This window comes from Aythya ferina, assembly GCF_964211825.1.
Source record: "Aythya ferina genome assembly, chromosome: 1".
NCBI classification, from domain to species: domain Eukaryota; kingdom Metazoa; phylum Chordata; class Aves; order Anseriformes; family Anatidae; genus Aythya; species Aythya ferina.
In genome coordinates, this window is record NC_140296.1 from 36,189,337 (window position 1) to 36,205,689 (window position 16,353).

The 16,353-nt window shown below is 34.9% G+C and overlaps 1 protein-coding gene across 2 annotated transcripts in view; it reads left to right on the top strand.

Annotated features, from left to right (window-relative positions):
• Positions 1-16,353, top strand: part of TDRD3 (tudor domain containing 3) — a 104,137-nt gene that overhangs the window by 75,852 nt on the left and 11,932 nt on the right. For both annotated transcript variants that reach the window (XM_084520362.1, XM_084520363.1), the window contains exons 11-12: positions 2,906-3,744; positions 5,348-5,473. In XM_084520362.1, coding sequence (XP_084376488.1) covers positions 2,906-3,744; positions 5,348-5,473 — 965 coding nt within the window. The remainder of the gene's footprint in view (positions 1-2,905; positions 3,745-5,347; positions 5,474-16,353) is intronic.

Sequence of the window (16,353 nt, forward strand, 5' to 3'; positions counted from 1 at the left end):
GACAGCCCATCTTTGTGAAGAACCTGTAATATTTTTATCTTGAGGCTTTTCCATTGACTGCTATTGACCAAGTAACACTTACTGTCATTTGACAGTTTTTGTTCGTAGACGGATTACTTTTGAATGTTAAGTGATAGATTGGCATGTCCTGGTAATTCAGGACTGCTGTGTATGATGTAGTCCACGGAGAAGCTAGTGCATTTTTACCATAATAGCTGAATCTTTGTAGAAAACATCAGATTTGATGCGTCTGGAGGTTAGAGTTGGAAAATGTCAAGTGTTCTGTGAGCAGCTTTCACGTGTCACAGTAAATAGGCCTAGAAAAAAATGTGTATATTCACTGTTAAGAAATTGTCTAATCTTTTTCCAAGTGCCTAACATTTAGTGTTACTTGATTTTTTTTCCGTATTATTTAAAATGCATTCTGTAACTGAAAAATCAGACATCCTTTAAAGTAAGCTTGTTGCTTTTGTATTGTGATCACATTATGTTGGATATCAATAACTAATTTGAATGTCCACTAGTCCTACTGTTTACTTGCAATTAGTAAGTTAGAAATTTCCTGTTGTTAAATAAATCATTAACATAGTAACATACTGCTAAAATTTCCGTTGCTTGAAAAACAGATTACGTGAACTCATGGAGTATCTACTTAATTCTGGGTGGAGGTATTCATGTCAACAGTTAAATATATTGTTTTTTTTTTTTTTTTTTGTTTTTTTTTGTTTTTTTTTCATAGCTGTTACACTGTTTTAAATCTCCATGCTTCTTAGGGGAATAGCGGGTCTCATAACTTTAAATGAAACTTGTTTCTTAAGGTTCTATTTTGCACATAATTATGTTAAGTAGGTGAATAGCATTTGAGTTCTGAATTACTACTTTTTAAATTATGAAGGTTATTGCTTTTCTAAAGACAGAAAATATGGTCTCATCTGAGAATGCTTGTAACTTCTTATCGGAAACTGGCAAATACCCTAAATGTTCCTCTGTCATTCAACTGGCCATTTTGGGGAGGCAATTTCACACTCCATTGAATCAAAGTGCTGTTCAGAGATCTACTATATCCAGATTTTTTTGGTGGCTAGTAAGACTACGTAGTTTTGTTAAGGTGGCTACACAATAGCTAAAATTGCTTGCTAGATGCTGTGAAATTGAACAGAAATTTCAGGGGATTTTTTGCAGCTACAACAGAAAACGTGTATAGTTAATGCATTGAGGAAAAGCTGGAAGTATGATAATAACTGCCCTGCATGGTTTGTGATTGTCTTGCAATTGTAAGTAGTCCTTGTGCTGTCTGAGGTGAACACCCATCTCAGTAAATGCTTCTTAATTGCAAAAATGATCAAAGTTTGCAGATGAAAGATTTAAATTCTAAAATCATGCCAACCAGCAAAATATTAAAATGTCCAAACAGCCTATTCTATTCAGCCTGTTTCTACTTCTATTGTTGGAACAACTTTTCCTCTGTCAATGACTTCTTTTAATGAATTTCATATTGTACAATATTAAACAATAAGATTTACAATGAAGCATTTTAGAATTTTCTACAACTTTAATGATGTGTACCAGCAGTAATGTTCATGGCATTGGAAAGCCAGGAGTACTTGAGTGTTTGATGACTTCTTAGTGTCTGATGCTTTGTTCTGAGTGTCTGTGAAGAAGTAGGCACTCGGAAGTCGTCAAGCAGTTCAGTCATTTAATCTGTAATTAACGTGAGGAATACACGTTATTCCTCATGTTAATGACAGAGTTAGTGACTGCTGCTTAAGATGAAAATAGGAAGAGTGGAAGCACAAGGATTTTACTACCAGTTTATACCAAGATGTGTAAATGAATAAAGTCATGAATGGAGACTTGTGAATTAATTAGGAAGAGAAACGTTTCTAGAAGAAATTGAATTGAGAAGATTCCTGTGTATTATACAGAAGTGGGAAAGTTAAACAGTGATTCTTGCAGAAAAATTACAGATAGAAAACAAAAAACCACTATATTTTCATGTTCCACTTTCCAAGGATAGATAAGAGGTAGATTTCTAAACTTATGAGGAAGACTTTATTATTTAAAAAAAAAAAAAAAAGCAAACAACCAACAAATACATTTTCTGGATTTAAAAAGTAATCTTTTAATTTTAAAAGAAATTTAACATTTATCAAACTCGTTTTTGAGTAATATAAAAATTTACAAAAATTTACATTTTACATATGTAAAAACCACAGGTTTCAATGTCAAATTTTGCAGTAAAATGTTTATCAGGATTGTAGTCATGCTAAGCTTCACAGAGCTCCATGATCTTTCTGTCCTGCTCACCTCTCTCCAGCCCTGCCCAACATCCAGTGAAAAGTTTGCTCTGTCTCATAAGGTCCATGATAATTATGTTTTCCTTATCATCAGTTAGAGTTCTGGCTGAATCTCTTGAAGGTAACAGTTGAGCGGTTCCTGCTATGGCTCATTGATTAGGGTTGTCACAGTTCTGGACTTTGTTACTATTCCCATTATGTCTAGGTTGTCTGCTGTGTTCATTTCATCACTTCTAGTTGTTGCCTTTAATGCTGAATAGCTGTTAACAAGTTATTTTTACAGAAAATTTCAATTCACATGACAAGTATTTTTTCCTCCTCATTTTCCTTCCTCTTCCTTTCTTCGCCCTGGAATTCTATTTTTCCTCTCTGAAGTGGTTGTTACTCATTTAATAATAACTCACACGCACACTTGTCTTGGCAGTACTTATGTCTTCCAGTAACAAAAAATTACAGTTCAAATGTCTGCTAAATTTGTCTGTACAATTCCATTTCCGTGTCACAAAGTTAAATACCGCTTACTTTTCTACTGCTGATTTATCAGTTAGGGTCTAAAATTACGCTTATATGAAGCATATTAATAATTAAAATATTTTTTTTCTTTATAGAACCAAAATTACAATTTCAGCCACCACATCAAATACAGCCCAAAGTTATGACTACAGAACAGAATGGCATCAGAGAAAATCATTCAAGACATATTCCTCGCAATGATATGAGACAGCCAAGGAATGAGAAGCCCCCTCGTTTTCAAAGAGATTTTCAAAATTCAAGGCAGGCTTTGGAAAGTGGGGGGTTACCCAGAAACAGAGGTCCTGAAAGGCATAGCTCTTTAGAGCATTGGACAGATGAAAAAATTAAAAGTGACAGACATTATCCTAGAAATGATAGGCCAAAGGATATGGGTTATCCCATAGCCGCTCACCAGAGTGATAATTCTTTTAAAAAAAGGGATAACAACATGCAGAACAGAATAGGAAAAGGGGTGTCCTTCACAGAACTCAAGGAGAACTCTGCTGCTCAAGATACTATGGACAACAATAACCAGAAACGTGGGAAAAGGGAAAACCAAATACACAATTCTGAAAACTTTTGTGATAGGAAGGCACGAACAATAAATAACGAAACCTTTATGGTAAAAAATGAGCAACATTTTGGTGTGAACAACGATTACCAAAACCCTGGTAGAACTGATAATTTTAATGCTGTACTAAATGGAGATACAGAACATCATCAGAAAGGAAGACGTGTAGGTCCTATCAAATCATCAGGACCCACTACGATTCCATCTTATGATGATAAAATTTTGTATTACAACACTGGACCCAAAAGGAGATCGGGGCCTATCAAACCAGAGAAAATAATGGAACCATCGATTCACATGGAGTATGGAAAAAGCTGGAGACCTGGGGATGAATGTTTCGCTCTTTATTGGGAAGACAACAAGGTATGCCTTTACAAAATAACAACTATTTCAAGTTGTATCTTCAATGTTTTCTTAGATGCTGGAGGGGAGACTTAGCACACCAGCACAAAGACATGGGGTTTTGTTCACAGCTGTGTATTGTGCTTTGTGGCTAGCTTCCTGTTCCGTTTTTTGTTGTTGTTGTTTTGTTTTATTTTAATGAGATATGGCTTGCATTCATTTCCCAAAAGTGCTTAAATTAAGTCGTCTCCAAGGTGACTGTTTCTGTCACATGTGGCGACTGAGCTTGTAATTAAAACATTTCATCCAAGTGCCTAAAATTTGAAGGAATGAACATGGATCTAGCAGCCCATGTTATTTTCCAAGGAACAAAAACCAAGATGCTCTGCTATCCAGAACAGTCTGTAATAGTAGACGGATGGTAGATTTCTTGTAGAATAAGTCGGTGTGCAGCCCTCACTACTGCAAGGGAAACCCATTCTGCAGGAACAGGACTGTTAAGAAACAACAACAACAAAAATGTTTCTTTTGTTTCAGTCATTGCAGAAAGAAGACAGCAGAAGGATTGCTTTTTATTATCACCAGTAGACCAAAGAATTTAGCTGCATAATTTGTGGAACAAATTAATTATATTGCATGAGAGTTCTGTTTTACTAATTTTTAAAAGCTTAAATACTTCCTCTTCAGCTGTTTTTCCAGTTAATGAGCTTTCTTTTATGGCAAAAGGCTTGCCTTTCATCATCTTCTCCTTTTAATTCTTTTTTTTTTTTTTTTTTAATTCTTTAAAGAAAAGGTTTTTTTTTTTTTTTTTTTATTATTTCTATCAAATAAGAATGTATATCTTGGGTGGATGAACTATTTTGAAATATAAAAATATATTAAGTTTTTTTTTCCTGTTTTGAGAAGTACTTTGTATTGCTGATAGATGAGTACTGAAATTCTGGAAACTTGCAAAATAAGTAGGTGCGAAACTGTTGCCTGAAAAGTATTCAGTGCATTAGAGTATTTTTTTTGATGGGTATAATAAAAGCTGCTGCTTGCATCTAGGACAGTTTTTGAACTAGTGTGATAAAATACAGTACTGAGTTTAACCGTCTTACGAGATAATGATTTCTTTGTGTTCAGTAAGTCATAAAGTGACTGAATATCTTCATATATTTATATAAATCAGTTTGCAGATGTCACAAAAATGAAATAGTGTGCTGAAAAATGAAGACTTTTTGAAGGAGCAATTTTATCATATTTTAGTATGTGCTAAAATAGGTATCAGTATGTATAGTGTATATATATAAGTAGGTGCCTATCAGGCATTAAAAAAAAAAAAAGTCTTACAGTAGCACTTCACGTATACAACAGCATTTTTATTAATGATTAATTTGACCTTTAAAAAAAGTCTTACAAGTGTTCAGTCTAATGTCATAAGCAGCACATGTTTTCAATGAATAATCTAAATACACAGCCCCTGTCCTTGCAGTCATGGGCCATGCAGAAGTTTAATATATAAGTATCTGGTACAAATATTACTCAAAACTTAATGCTGACCCAGGTGGGGAGTAGAGGAGAAAGTGAAAATGAAAAGGCTGTTTTCACGCTATTTATTACCTTTGAAAATTTCTCTTTTAAGTTCTACCGGGCAGAAATTGAAGCTCTCCATTCTTCTGGGACAACTGCAGTTGTTAAGTTCTGTGATTATGGAAATTACGAAGAGGTGCTTCTCAGCAACATCAGGCCTGTTCATGCAGACACATGGGTATGTGATAACAAATCGTATACAAAGATATAAACTGCATAGTCTGTACAAAATATGTAACCCTGCACAAATGAATGCCTACTTATGCAAAGAGTGCTAATTGCACGTGTAGAAAAATAGTTGAGGCAAGTACACAAACAAATTCTCAACTCTTAGTTATCTATATGAATCTACTATTTGATCAATGTTATCACGTAGTATTCTTTGTGTATAATAAATTTAAGTTGTATTGTTTTAAAATGACTATATTTTAATTGACGTGTCAGCTAACCAATTTTATGCATATTTTCTCTCTAAAAGTTGTGCTTCCTCTATTAAACAAAGATTATTATTATTATTGTTTCATTTCAAGTACATTGTATTTTCTTCTGTAAAGGCTAGAAAACAGTCTTTCTAAAAGGTTTTTACTATGTGTGAATGTATGGCTAAAATTACACATCTGTACAAGTTTATTTTGTATTGTGATTCTATTTGCTGCAATGATTTGTTTGTTGAATATTATGGTGGAGGTGTATGTCTTCAATCTGTTCTATAAGGTTTAGAAGGTATTAGCCTTATGGAAGTTGAATTTCAAAAGGCTTTATTTGTGAATGATGTGGAAATAGAGGTACATCCTGTTTTTTTTTTTTTTTTTTTTTTTTTTTAAAAAAAAAGGGGAGTGTATAGTTATTTGCTGTTTACTGTTACAAAAAGCTGCACAGAAAGTATTTGTATTTTGTGCATTGAATCCTTGATGATGAGCTGAGAGTGCCTGTTTTCGCTCTTACCTCTGGTTATATAGCCATGTTAGTACTGCTGCAGAGGCTGAACAATCAACTACCGTCTTCTGCCAGTGGTCTTTTAACTTGTGTCGTTGCCTGTAGCTCTCAGATGCCCATATGGCCTCTGAGATGGCCTTTTTCTACTTAAAAGGTATCTGAAGCTCTTCCCAGCTTATGCATTTGCTGTCTCTATGGAAATGAATGTTTTTATTTCTTTATATCCCATTAGTTGAGTTACAATCATACAGCACTTCCTACTATATGACTGTACATATTTTGACCCTGTTTCTGGGTTGTTAGTAAGCTTATGTTTGTGCACACAGAACGGTTGAGGTTGGAAGGGACCTCTGTAGGTCATCTGGTCCAAGCCCCCTGCTCAAGCAGGTTGCCCAGGACTGTGCCCATGTGTCCTTTAAATATTTCTAAGGATGGAGACTGCACAACCTTTCTGGGGCAACCTGTGCCAGCACTCAGACATGCACAGTAAAGACTTGTTGCCTGATGTTCAGAGGGAACCTCCTGTGTGCCAGTTTGTCACGGTTGCCTCTTGTCCTGGCACTGGGCACCACTGAAAAGAGCCTAGTCCTCTTTCCAGCCTCCGTTCAGGTATATATATATATATATATATATATATATATATATTATATATATATATATATATATATATATACACACACATATATATTGACGAGCTTCCCCCTTGAGTCTTTTCTTCTCCAGGCTGAACAGTCCCAGCTCTTTCAGCCTTTCCTTACAGTAGAGATGCCCCAGTCCCTTCAGCACCTCAGTGGCCCTGAGCTGGACTCTGCAGTACATTCAGGTCTCTCTTGTACTGAGGAGCCCAGAACTGGACATAACATTCCAGATACAGGATCACCAGTGTAAAATTGAGGGAAGGATCACCTCCCTTGACCTGCTGGTAATACCTTGCTTAATGCAACCCTGGATACTTGTTAGCCTTTTTTCATCCTACTTGATGGTAATCTTAAGGAATAGTTTTTATTTTCCTTTAACCCTCTGAAAATTAGCTCTCTGTCTGAGAGCGTGGCCTGGTGTTAGGACTAAGTAGAACTAATAGTGGAGTGCCAACTTGAAGCAGTGGTCCTTCTTTCTGTTTCTGCTGATAACTAACTACCTGTTCTTCCAGGTCCCTCTCCTCCCATATTTTATCATCAGTCATGTAGCCACAGGATGAGTTGAATCAGATGGAGTGCTTTTTCCCCAGCTTTGTTTTATTTCAGAGTTTGTTAAAGCTGACACAAGATGGTGGGAGAATGTATGGAGAGAGGATTCTGCAACTGAAATAGCATGGTCTTAATGTAATGCTGCATCGTGTTCTAGTTAGAGGCTTCCTCGGTTGTTGCCGGGAAGAAATAAAGCCTTTTAGTTCATCAGAAATAAAAGGTACCATTCTCAAGGGGCTTTTAATCTCAAGGGAGATTAGATGAAAAGCTTAAATTCAAACAACTAAATTTAGGTCATTGAAGTTATGCAACATAAATGCCAACCAACATCCTCACAGTAAACAAAAGTTTTGTGGTTTCTTTCTGGCATCTTTTTGCTAAAAGTTCCTTGCAGCTGTAGGATTTTTCTAGGAGAAAGTTATTTAGCATTTTGCTTTTTCACTTTTCTGTGTTCAGATGCTAGCTCTAGTTCTCATTCTGCACTTGCAGTTTTTAGTTACCAGTTGGCGTTGAGCTCTGAAACTCAGGGTTGTCTTTTAAGCTGAACACTGTTGGTTAATTTTCCATGTCTCAGTGTTCATGTAAGTCTAGATAGCATGCACAAATGCAAAATGAGGTTCTTGTGTTCCTCAATACTTAATTTTTTGTCATAAGATTTAAGTAACTTTATCGTTTCCTGTTTACAAGAGAACAAAACAGATTTTAAACTGAATTCAGTAATTATTCTTCTTTGATCAACGTTACCAGCAATAATGACCTTGTTCTGATTTTTTCCCCTCCCATTTAAGAGGCATTATGCTGAGTTCTGTTTCAATACTTCCAGGTAACTTTGAGAGGGCTAAGTCCTTCTTAGCCATGTGTACTGAAGCCTTGTTACTAACATAGAAATATAATGCATGTGAGTACTAATGTCCTAATTTTCAGAGTGGCTTTTTTTTGAAAGAGTTGTTAAAGAAAAGCTGTAGTGGGTTGACTTAAAGGCATGAGTTTAGACTTTGTGTGAGATGATTCTTTGCTGCTTCTCCCAGCATACTTTTTGGTACTCAAATATAGAATTTAATTTTTGACCATCAAAAATAGTGTTGAAAGTTTATCGATGGGATAAGAGGAAAAAAACCAGCAACGCTCAACGAGTCACTTGAAAGAATCACCAAAATATCACAACTCCCCTTTTTTGTGACATGACATATTATTTAAGCAATAAACCTGAGCTTCTGGTTTACTACCGGCAACATTTATCAAAAATAGGAAATTAATGAAAATTCTTTATATTTTTGTAAACTGGGGAACTGACTTCACCTGTAGCTGGTTAACATTCTACTCTCCACTCATATTGACTCTATAATACGAAACTGGACTGCATCAGTACAAAGTTTGTTTCTGTTTTCCCCTCCTTGAATGTAGATCCTGTTTGCCTGACATTGTCAGTATAACACTCAACTTTCCACTTTAATGGAAAAAGTGTTGTTAGGTGATCTTAAGACTCTTAGATAATTGAATGTATACTGTCCATCACACAAGTTTGCCCTGACCCCTTGCAACTTTTCAGTCCCTCTGAGTGTGCTGCTATTTATCTTTCTGACTGCTGGAAGTATAGAAGATAAAGCTTTATTTCACAAAAGGTAAATCAAAAAGTGGGGATTTTTTTCAATAATCACGTTCAATAGCCATATTGATGATTGTATATGAGAACACTAAAACTGTTTTTTCTTAGTGCTTGCAAAATATGTCTAAGGAATGCAATTCATAGTATTTTTAGTAATAAAATTACATTTGGATTGCACTGTTCTTCAGTATCTTGTGTGTAATGCTACAGTACTGTAACCTATTTCCCTCAATGTAGCAAGGGTCACTTAATGAAAATATTATAATCTCAACAAAAACATCACCAGAAAACATTGTAGAAATATGAACTGCTTGCTTTTTCTTGTAAAAGATGTAAGATTATACCAACAACTGAAAAGCATGAAACATTAAGGGCCTTTCTGACTTAATTAATAGTCTGTTCTGTGGAAACAAATAAATAAAGTCAAGATAATACTTTAAACCTTAAGTCTTAATTTTATTCTCTTAATACGTAGGATTTTTTCCTTAGTAAGTAAAGTATATAGCCTAAGTACTAATCTTGTGACACTTTTTCCCCAAACCAAGTCCTTGCTTTCCCTTTCACATTCTGTATTTCCTTAATGATTTGATAGGCCTCGTACCTCCATTTGCACTGATTATACTTTTTTTTGTTGTTGTTGTTTTCTGTTGTTGTATGAAGGAAATAAAGATTGTAGTTTTTCCTCCTATGTATGTTATGGCCTTATTCTGGTTCTTCTCAAAACAAGCTAGAGTTGAATTCATAGGAGCCTTTTCTTTATAGCACTTCACTTAAAAATGTTAAAGTGCAGTCTGTAGTTCAGCTTAGTTTCTTCTTCCTGTATCTTGCACTGTATTTCTGCTTAAAGAGATGGAGCAAAAAATATTATCAAGGTATGTAAAATCCTAGTTCTTCTGTAATTTGTTTTCTGTGGAGTCCGAAAACCCACTTTTCAGCTCATCTGTTTTAAGGTCCTCCAGTGAGGAAAGTGTTGAAAGAAAACAGTCTTGAACTATGGGTAATTCATGCTGGCAGACATTTTGTTTTACTTTGTTTTGGTTTATCTTGTCCTGTTTTGTTTTATTTGTTGTGAGCTCAAATTTGGTAATGTTGTGTCTTGTACCTCACAGAGCTTTAAATATTTCTAACAGTGCTGAATTCTCTTAAATCTTAAATTTAAAATTCTTAAAAAGAAAAAAAAAAATCTAAATCTTAAATTGTAATTCAAAACCTTCTTATACCCATCACCTATTTCAGGTAAGTAAAGAAGTGAGCTTATATGAGCATTATGAAGGTGTTGGACCACCCACCCTCCAGACACTAAATGGTAAAAAGTTAATGGTAGCTGTGCCCTTAGCTGGAAATGACTTTTGCTGGCAGCTGTTGCCTATCTGTTTTATGAAGACTTTGAATCTAGTGTTGTTCATGACCATTGCAGTGTCATGAATAACAACTGACTGGAAGTATTGGCTGCTGTCTGTTATGGCAGCTCTGGCTCTTTGGCTTGGATGGTCTTAAAATCACACCATGATCTTTACTGTGTTTTGTGTCAGGCAGGAAGTCTTTCTATTTAAGTACTTAAGTAGGTGCAGTAGGTAAATGTGTCTTGGTTGGATCTCTTACCTTGCTTCTATCCTCATTGTCTATAGTAGAAACCAGACTCTTCAAATAGAACTGTACAGTCTACTTAACCAAATCTAACATCACCATAGAAAAACTGTCCATAAATAGTTGCATCTAAACAACTCTGTATTTATAGTTGTTTGGCTTCCGTGCTGTAAGAAAGTGTCTAGAACCATTTTATAGTTCCTAATTACTTGTAGAAGTAACGTAAGTAAATGAAGACTGTTTTTGAGGATTTGGGACTATTCTTTGTTCTGAGTGGTGAAACATACTTACCAAATCATTTTAATCTAAAAAGTTACTACTTTAGTTTCCACAAAGGGTTATCTTGCCCCTTTACTAAAGCATTTTTAGATTTAGGCTGCTATTTTGTAGTGATGGGTCTCATTTTCCATATATATAATATATGGTGATTTCAGTTGCCTTTGTCCTCTGAGGATGAAACATTACTTAGTCAATCTTCTTTAAAAAAATCTTTTTTTAGTTTTTTACTTATTGGGAATATTGCCTTAAATTCGGAGAGAAGCATTGTGGAAAGCACTTACTGTAATAAATCAATCACATTTTTCTTTCTTTTCTTTCTTGGGACTTTAGTTTCATGTATCTGCTGAATTCAGACAGGTGATTACAGCTGAAGTTAACTATTCCTCTGAAAGTTACTGGCCCTTGGCTGAAATGTAATAATTGACACTTAGAGGAAGCACATTTTAGTTTTTAACAAACTAAAAGCAGGCAAATTTCAGTTGAGAGGAAGTGATTTACGCTAAGTGGTCATAAAACAACGGCTTTCAATTTTTTGTCTGTATCGTTAGGAAAATGCTTATCAGGCATTGCAGAATATCTCTTAGTCACCCACTCGAGCATTTAATATTCATTATGACCTATCCTTGCGAGTTGCCAGCTGTGCAAATCAGATTAAAGATGCAATCTTTTTGGAGTTTGTTGTTACTATAAACATTTGTGATAATTTAAATAGGATGCTTTAAGCATCACGCTGTTCTGCTGTTTTTTCCTTTTGTTACTGAATGTGGCTTCATACAATGATGATTACTTGGAGATCACAGGACATGGGCTCCTTAGTTTGTTTGTTTTGAGTGAGTTCCTCACTAAATACCTTCCTTGAAAGTGACTTGTGTTTTGGTGTGGGATAGCATGGCTTAACTTGTTTTAAGTATTGTTCGATCCTGTTACCATGTGATTAAAAACTTTCTTATTTCAAGACTTTCTCGGTATGGGATTTGTTGAGGTTGAACACAAGTTCTTCCCATTTAAGCACCGTTCTGCATCTTGAAGTGTGTTCAAGAGGTTGGATGTGTAAAAATGTCTGGACTGGACTTGTCACCTGTTTCTCTTCTGATTTTCCTGCTTCGTTTACGTTTCAGGGTACCGAGTTTGTCCTCCTTCATTACTTAATACAAAGGATTTAAATTAAGGAGGAAACCGGAGAAATTGGCATAGTATTCCCAACTGATTGTTCTCTAGGGAAGAGAGACACGGTACCAAAGGCTTGGTATTGCAGAAGAGAAGCTATGACAACCCTAATTAGTAGTGGAGTATGTGCATATCATTCTACATCATATTCCCTCATACTGTGTACAGCACATGTTGAATTGAAGCATTATGTGTGCACTGGCTTCGTTGGACAGACATGGCTAATGTCCAAGACTTTTTTTCTCTTCTTGTTTGACTTGTAAGCATTACCCATAACAATATCTGTAAACAAGAACTCTTCCATAATGTAACAACACATTGAGTGTGAAAGCAGTTATTTGCAGAAAAGTGATTGTTTTCTCTGCATAATTTTAAAAAGAATATGGAATTACTGCTCTGCTTTCTGTTTTTGTTGGTTTATTCTGGTAGGGTAAGCTTTTGTAAGGCTTGTAACGACAGCAGGGACTCTAGTGGTACTTTCTTTTCTTCATATTAATAGTGTCATTTGCAAGCTTCTTTCACTCGGAAGAGAGACATTTTAAATATTAATAAACGAGCATATTACCTGAGCTGGATGTTATTGTTCATGTTGTTGAAGAATGGCAACAGTTAATCAGATTTTCTTGAAATGTCTCTAAGGAGCATAAACAGATGAGGAAATGGTTTTGTCTGACAACTTTCCTAAGGAAAAAAAAAAAAGTGTTCTCAGAACTTGGTTGGTATATCTAAATTTTCAAAGTTCTAGAGAAGTAATATTTGCTTAAACTTCACACAAAGTGTGTTAACGTTTTTGCTAAATTAGTCAAGTTGTCTTTTTGTAAATATAAAACTATTTTTGCATATGTGTGTGTATATATATATGTATTTCCCTCTTTTTTTTAATTATTTTTTTTTTAAAGGCTGAGTCAGAAGGAGATAGAAGTCATTTTAGTCTTATTCCTTTAGATGCTAGCTTCAGTTTAAGTTACGTGTATTTATGTATGTATTAGTAGTGCAAATGTAGCTTTCTCCTTTCTGTGTTTGAGGCAATTTTCTCTCTTTCTGTGTTTGTCCGTAGTTTGAGCATGAGAAAGGCTTACCTTGTTTTTTCATTGATCCTCTTATGTGGTAACTGTAGTTGGGGGATTTTTAAAGGAAACTCTCAAAGCAAACGAGGCATAGGAGTCTTGAAGTCATGATAAGAAGACTAATGGTTCAGAGAATGAAGCTTTTGTAATTAAATTACCTTTCTCAACTCCGTGCCTTCCTTATTGTTCTAATATTTCCATTCTTTCAGGTCTAAAAAAAATAGACTAAAAAGAAATGTGTAAAAATGACTTGCTTTTTCAGCCTAATACCTTATAAAACTGGATATAGAATTCTGCTGAATTTAATTTCTATTTGATACAGAAAGCTTTCCTTAAAAATATATAATTTAATTGTAAAAATGTGTAATTTGAAAGTTACAGGAATGAAGAATTCATCACGTATCTTGGTAAGTGGTTACAGTCACTCGTAATCTTTACTATTTCAAATTAATTCATGGTTTCTAGTTTACCTAATGTAACTTTTTTGGCCGTCAGAGTTCAGCTGTTAGATTTGAGAGCCTTATGTCAAAGCCTTTCCTCTAGACTGTGATCAGGACAGCCTTTAACTTTTTCAACAAACTGAATGGAAGGAGCTCTTCAAGTCTTCTACTACAAAGCTACTGCTTTTGTACTACTACAGTTGTTAGCTATAAAACAATGTAAAGAATTGCTGTTTTGAATCCTCGTTGAGAAGCATATACTTAAATTTTGATACTTGAACTGGATTATGACATTGCAGGTACAGAACTATCATCTTCCCTAATAGTAGCACTAGAGAGAAGGCCTTTATTATTGTGGTTTGCTTTTTTTTTTTTTTAATGAATAATTTCTAACATCTTAGCGGTGTTGACTTCCAACATTTATACTACATAATCCTTGAAATACTTAGCATGCTCCATGAAAACTGTTTTTAAATTAATATGTGGAAGAATACAGAGGTAGCTTTCCTGAACATATTTCTTCCTGAACATTTCTTCCAGAAATGTTGCTACGTTTGGAAATACATACTTAGCAGTAATGCAACCAGTGCTTGTTATCTGTAGCATCTGCTGAAAATGGAAAAGGTTCGCATAAAAGGTCACGGAAGCTCACTGATCTCCTGGTCAGGTTTTGTTACTGTTTTCGTGCCCCAACAGAAAAGCATAGATAATCTCTCATACTGCCATTTAGCATTTTCTTCCTAAATTTTGCTGGCAGAAAATTACATACCAAAATAGGTTTAGCAGTACAGCAAATGCTTCGTTTTCTCTCCAGAAGTATGTGGTTTTACTTAATTAAAAAGAATGCACTTAGTGCAAGGAAACTGAATGCTGAAAGTCTATGCAGGTACTCTTTTTGGTAATATGTTTAGGTCTATTTCTGTGTAAGCAGAATAAACGAGACCTTTCTGGAGCTCATCTTTCAACTTGATGTTCTGAAAAACTGGATGTATAATTTAAAAAAAAAAAAAAGAAAGGAAAGGAGGAGGGAAGGGCTAGGGATTATATGTAGGAGAAGTGGGGGAAATGGATACTTGATTTGCTGTTGTAGTCCCAAAATTAGCATAGTTACTTCTTATAGTAACATAACTCCTTAAAGTAGTTACTCTGATTTCATGTTTTTTTGTTTGTTTGTTTGTTTTGTTTTGTTTTTGTTTTTAAACACTTCCAGTTTATCAGTTTGTGTTTGTTTGTTTGTTTGTTTGTTTTTGCTGAATTGCTAAAAAAAATTTGATGTCTGCTGTGTGAATGTTCTTTCTATAGTAGAATTCACTTCAGTGCTTTTCCTTTAGAAACTATTAAAAATAAGCATTCATAGTTATATGTTGATACAGCTCGATGTGAAAGAGCTATTACTAATTGAAGTTAGTATTTCAATTTTGCTTTTAGGGTATGTTGTGAATGGCTTAAATATGTATTTCTGAAGAACTTTTAAGATTCATTAATGTTTTGTTTACTGAGAACATAATGCCAGCCTGCAGAAAAGAATGTTTGCATCATAAGCCCAAACTTCACAACAAGCTACAGATTTATTTTTATATGCCATAGGGAATGAAGGCAAGTTTGAATAACCTGCATGATACCCTTAAAGGGAACAGATAAGCTAGGGAATTATCTGTAGGATAATCATGCCCCGGGTTTACTCAATCCTAGCTTTATGGAAATGTAATGGGAATGCAGTCTGCTTAGAAACTAAATGAGTGCTTTGTCTTCAGAGTTGAAGAAAAGCAATGAAGTACCAAGAAGTTCTGATGTCTGAGTCCAAGTTAACTGTTGCATTGCGGTTAGCAGTCTCAGATCCAAGTATGTAAATCCTCCTCCTTGTCCATCCATCTATTTTGCATTTCTTATTTTTTTTTTTTTCTGAAGAATCTACAATTTTTGTTCAGCATCTGGTTATCACATGTTTTTGTCTTACTCAAAACTCGGGATGTATGTTGTCCTGCCAGAATCTATTGAAAATCAGCTCTGTTTAACACTCAGCTGGAATCTGACTTGAATTTGACTATTCCCACACTAGGAAAACTCTTAACTGGATTTGTTGTGTTAAAGGTTTTATACAGAGCTTGAAAGTAGAATGTAGTGTTTTACTTGTGTAATAAGTCAAAATCTCACATAATTTGAGAAACAGAGGAGAGAAAGATGGCCCTAGTTAAAGTAGGTTAAATGTGTACGTAAATGGGCAGGAATTATTTTGGCTGTATATGGAATGACATCAAACAATTATTGTAAAATTACAGTTCAAATGAGGAAGAGGATTTTATTAAACTATACAGTATCATACTACACTTCAATTTTATTCCTTTAAGGAAAATCAAAGCTGTTGTAGTATTTTGTAGTAAATCTCTCAGTAATTTCTGTAATACATTTAACATTGCTATTTCTGTTACCACTGTCTTACAGTGATCTGTCATCTGTACTAGTTACCTAACACATGTAATGTCCCATATGCAGCTAGGTGTTTATGGTTGTTGAGCTGGATGCTTAAGGGCTCATGGCTTTCAATGCAAGAAGGGTTTGTATACTCTATATATGCTTTACAGTTGTGTATCCTGCATGTCCTTTACAGGCAGAAAGTAATGCCACTGTAACGCTGCAGATGCTAAGAAACAGCTTTGAAGCCCTGTGTAGGGCTTCAACAAGCCCTTAAGAAAGGGCTTGTTGAAAGAAACAGCTTGAGAAAGAAGCAGCTTTGAAGCCCTAGTCCCTACTGCTGATGAAGTTGCACTTCATTATCAGAAGTGGCCAAA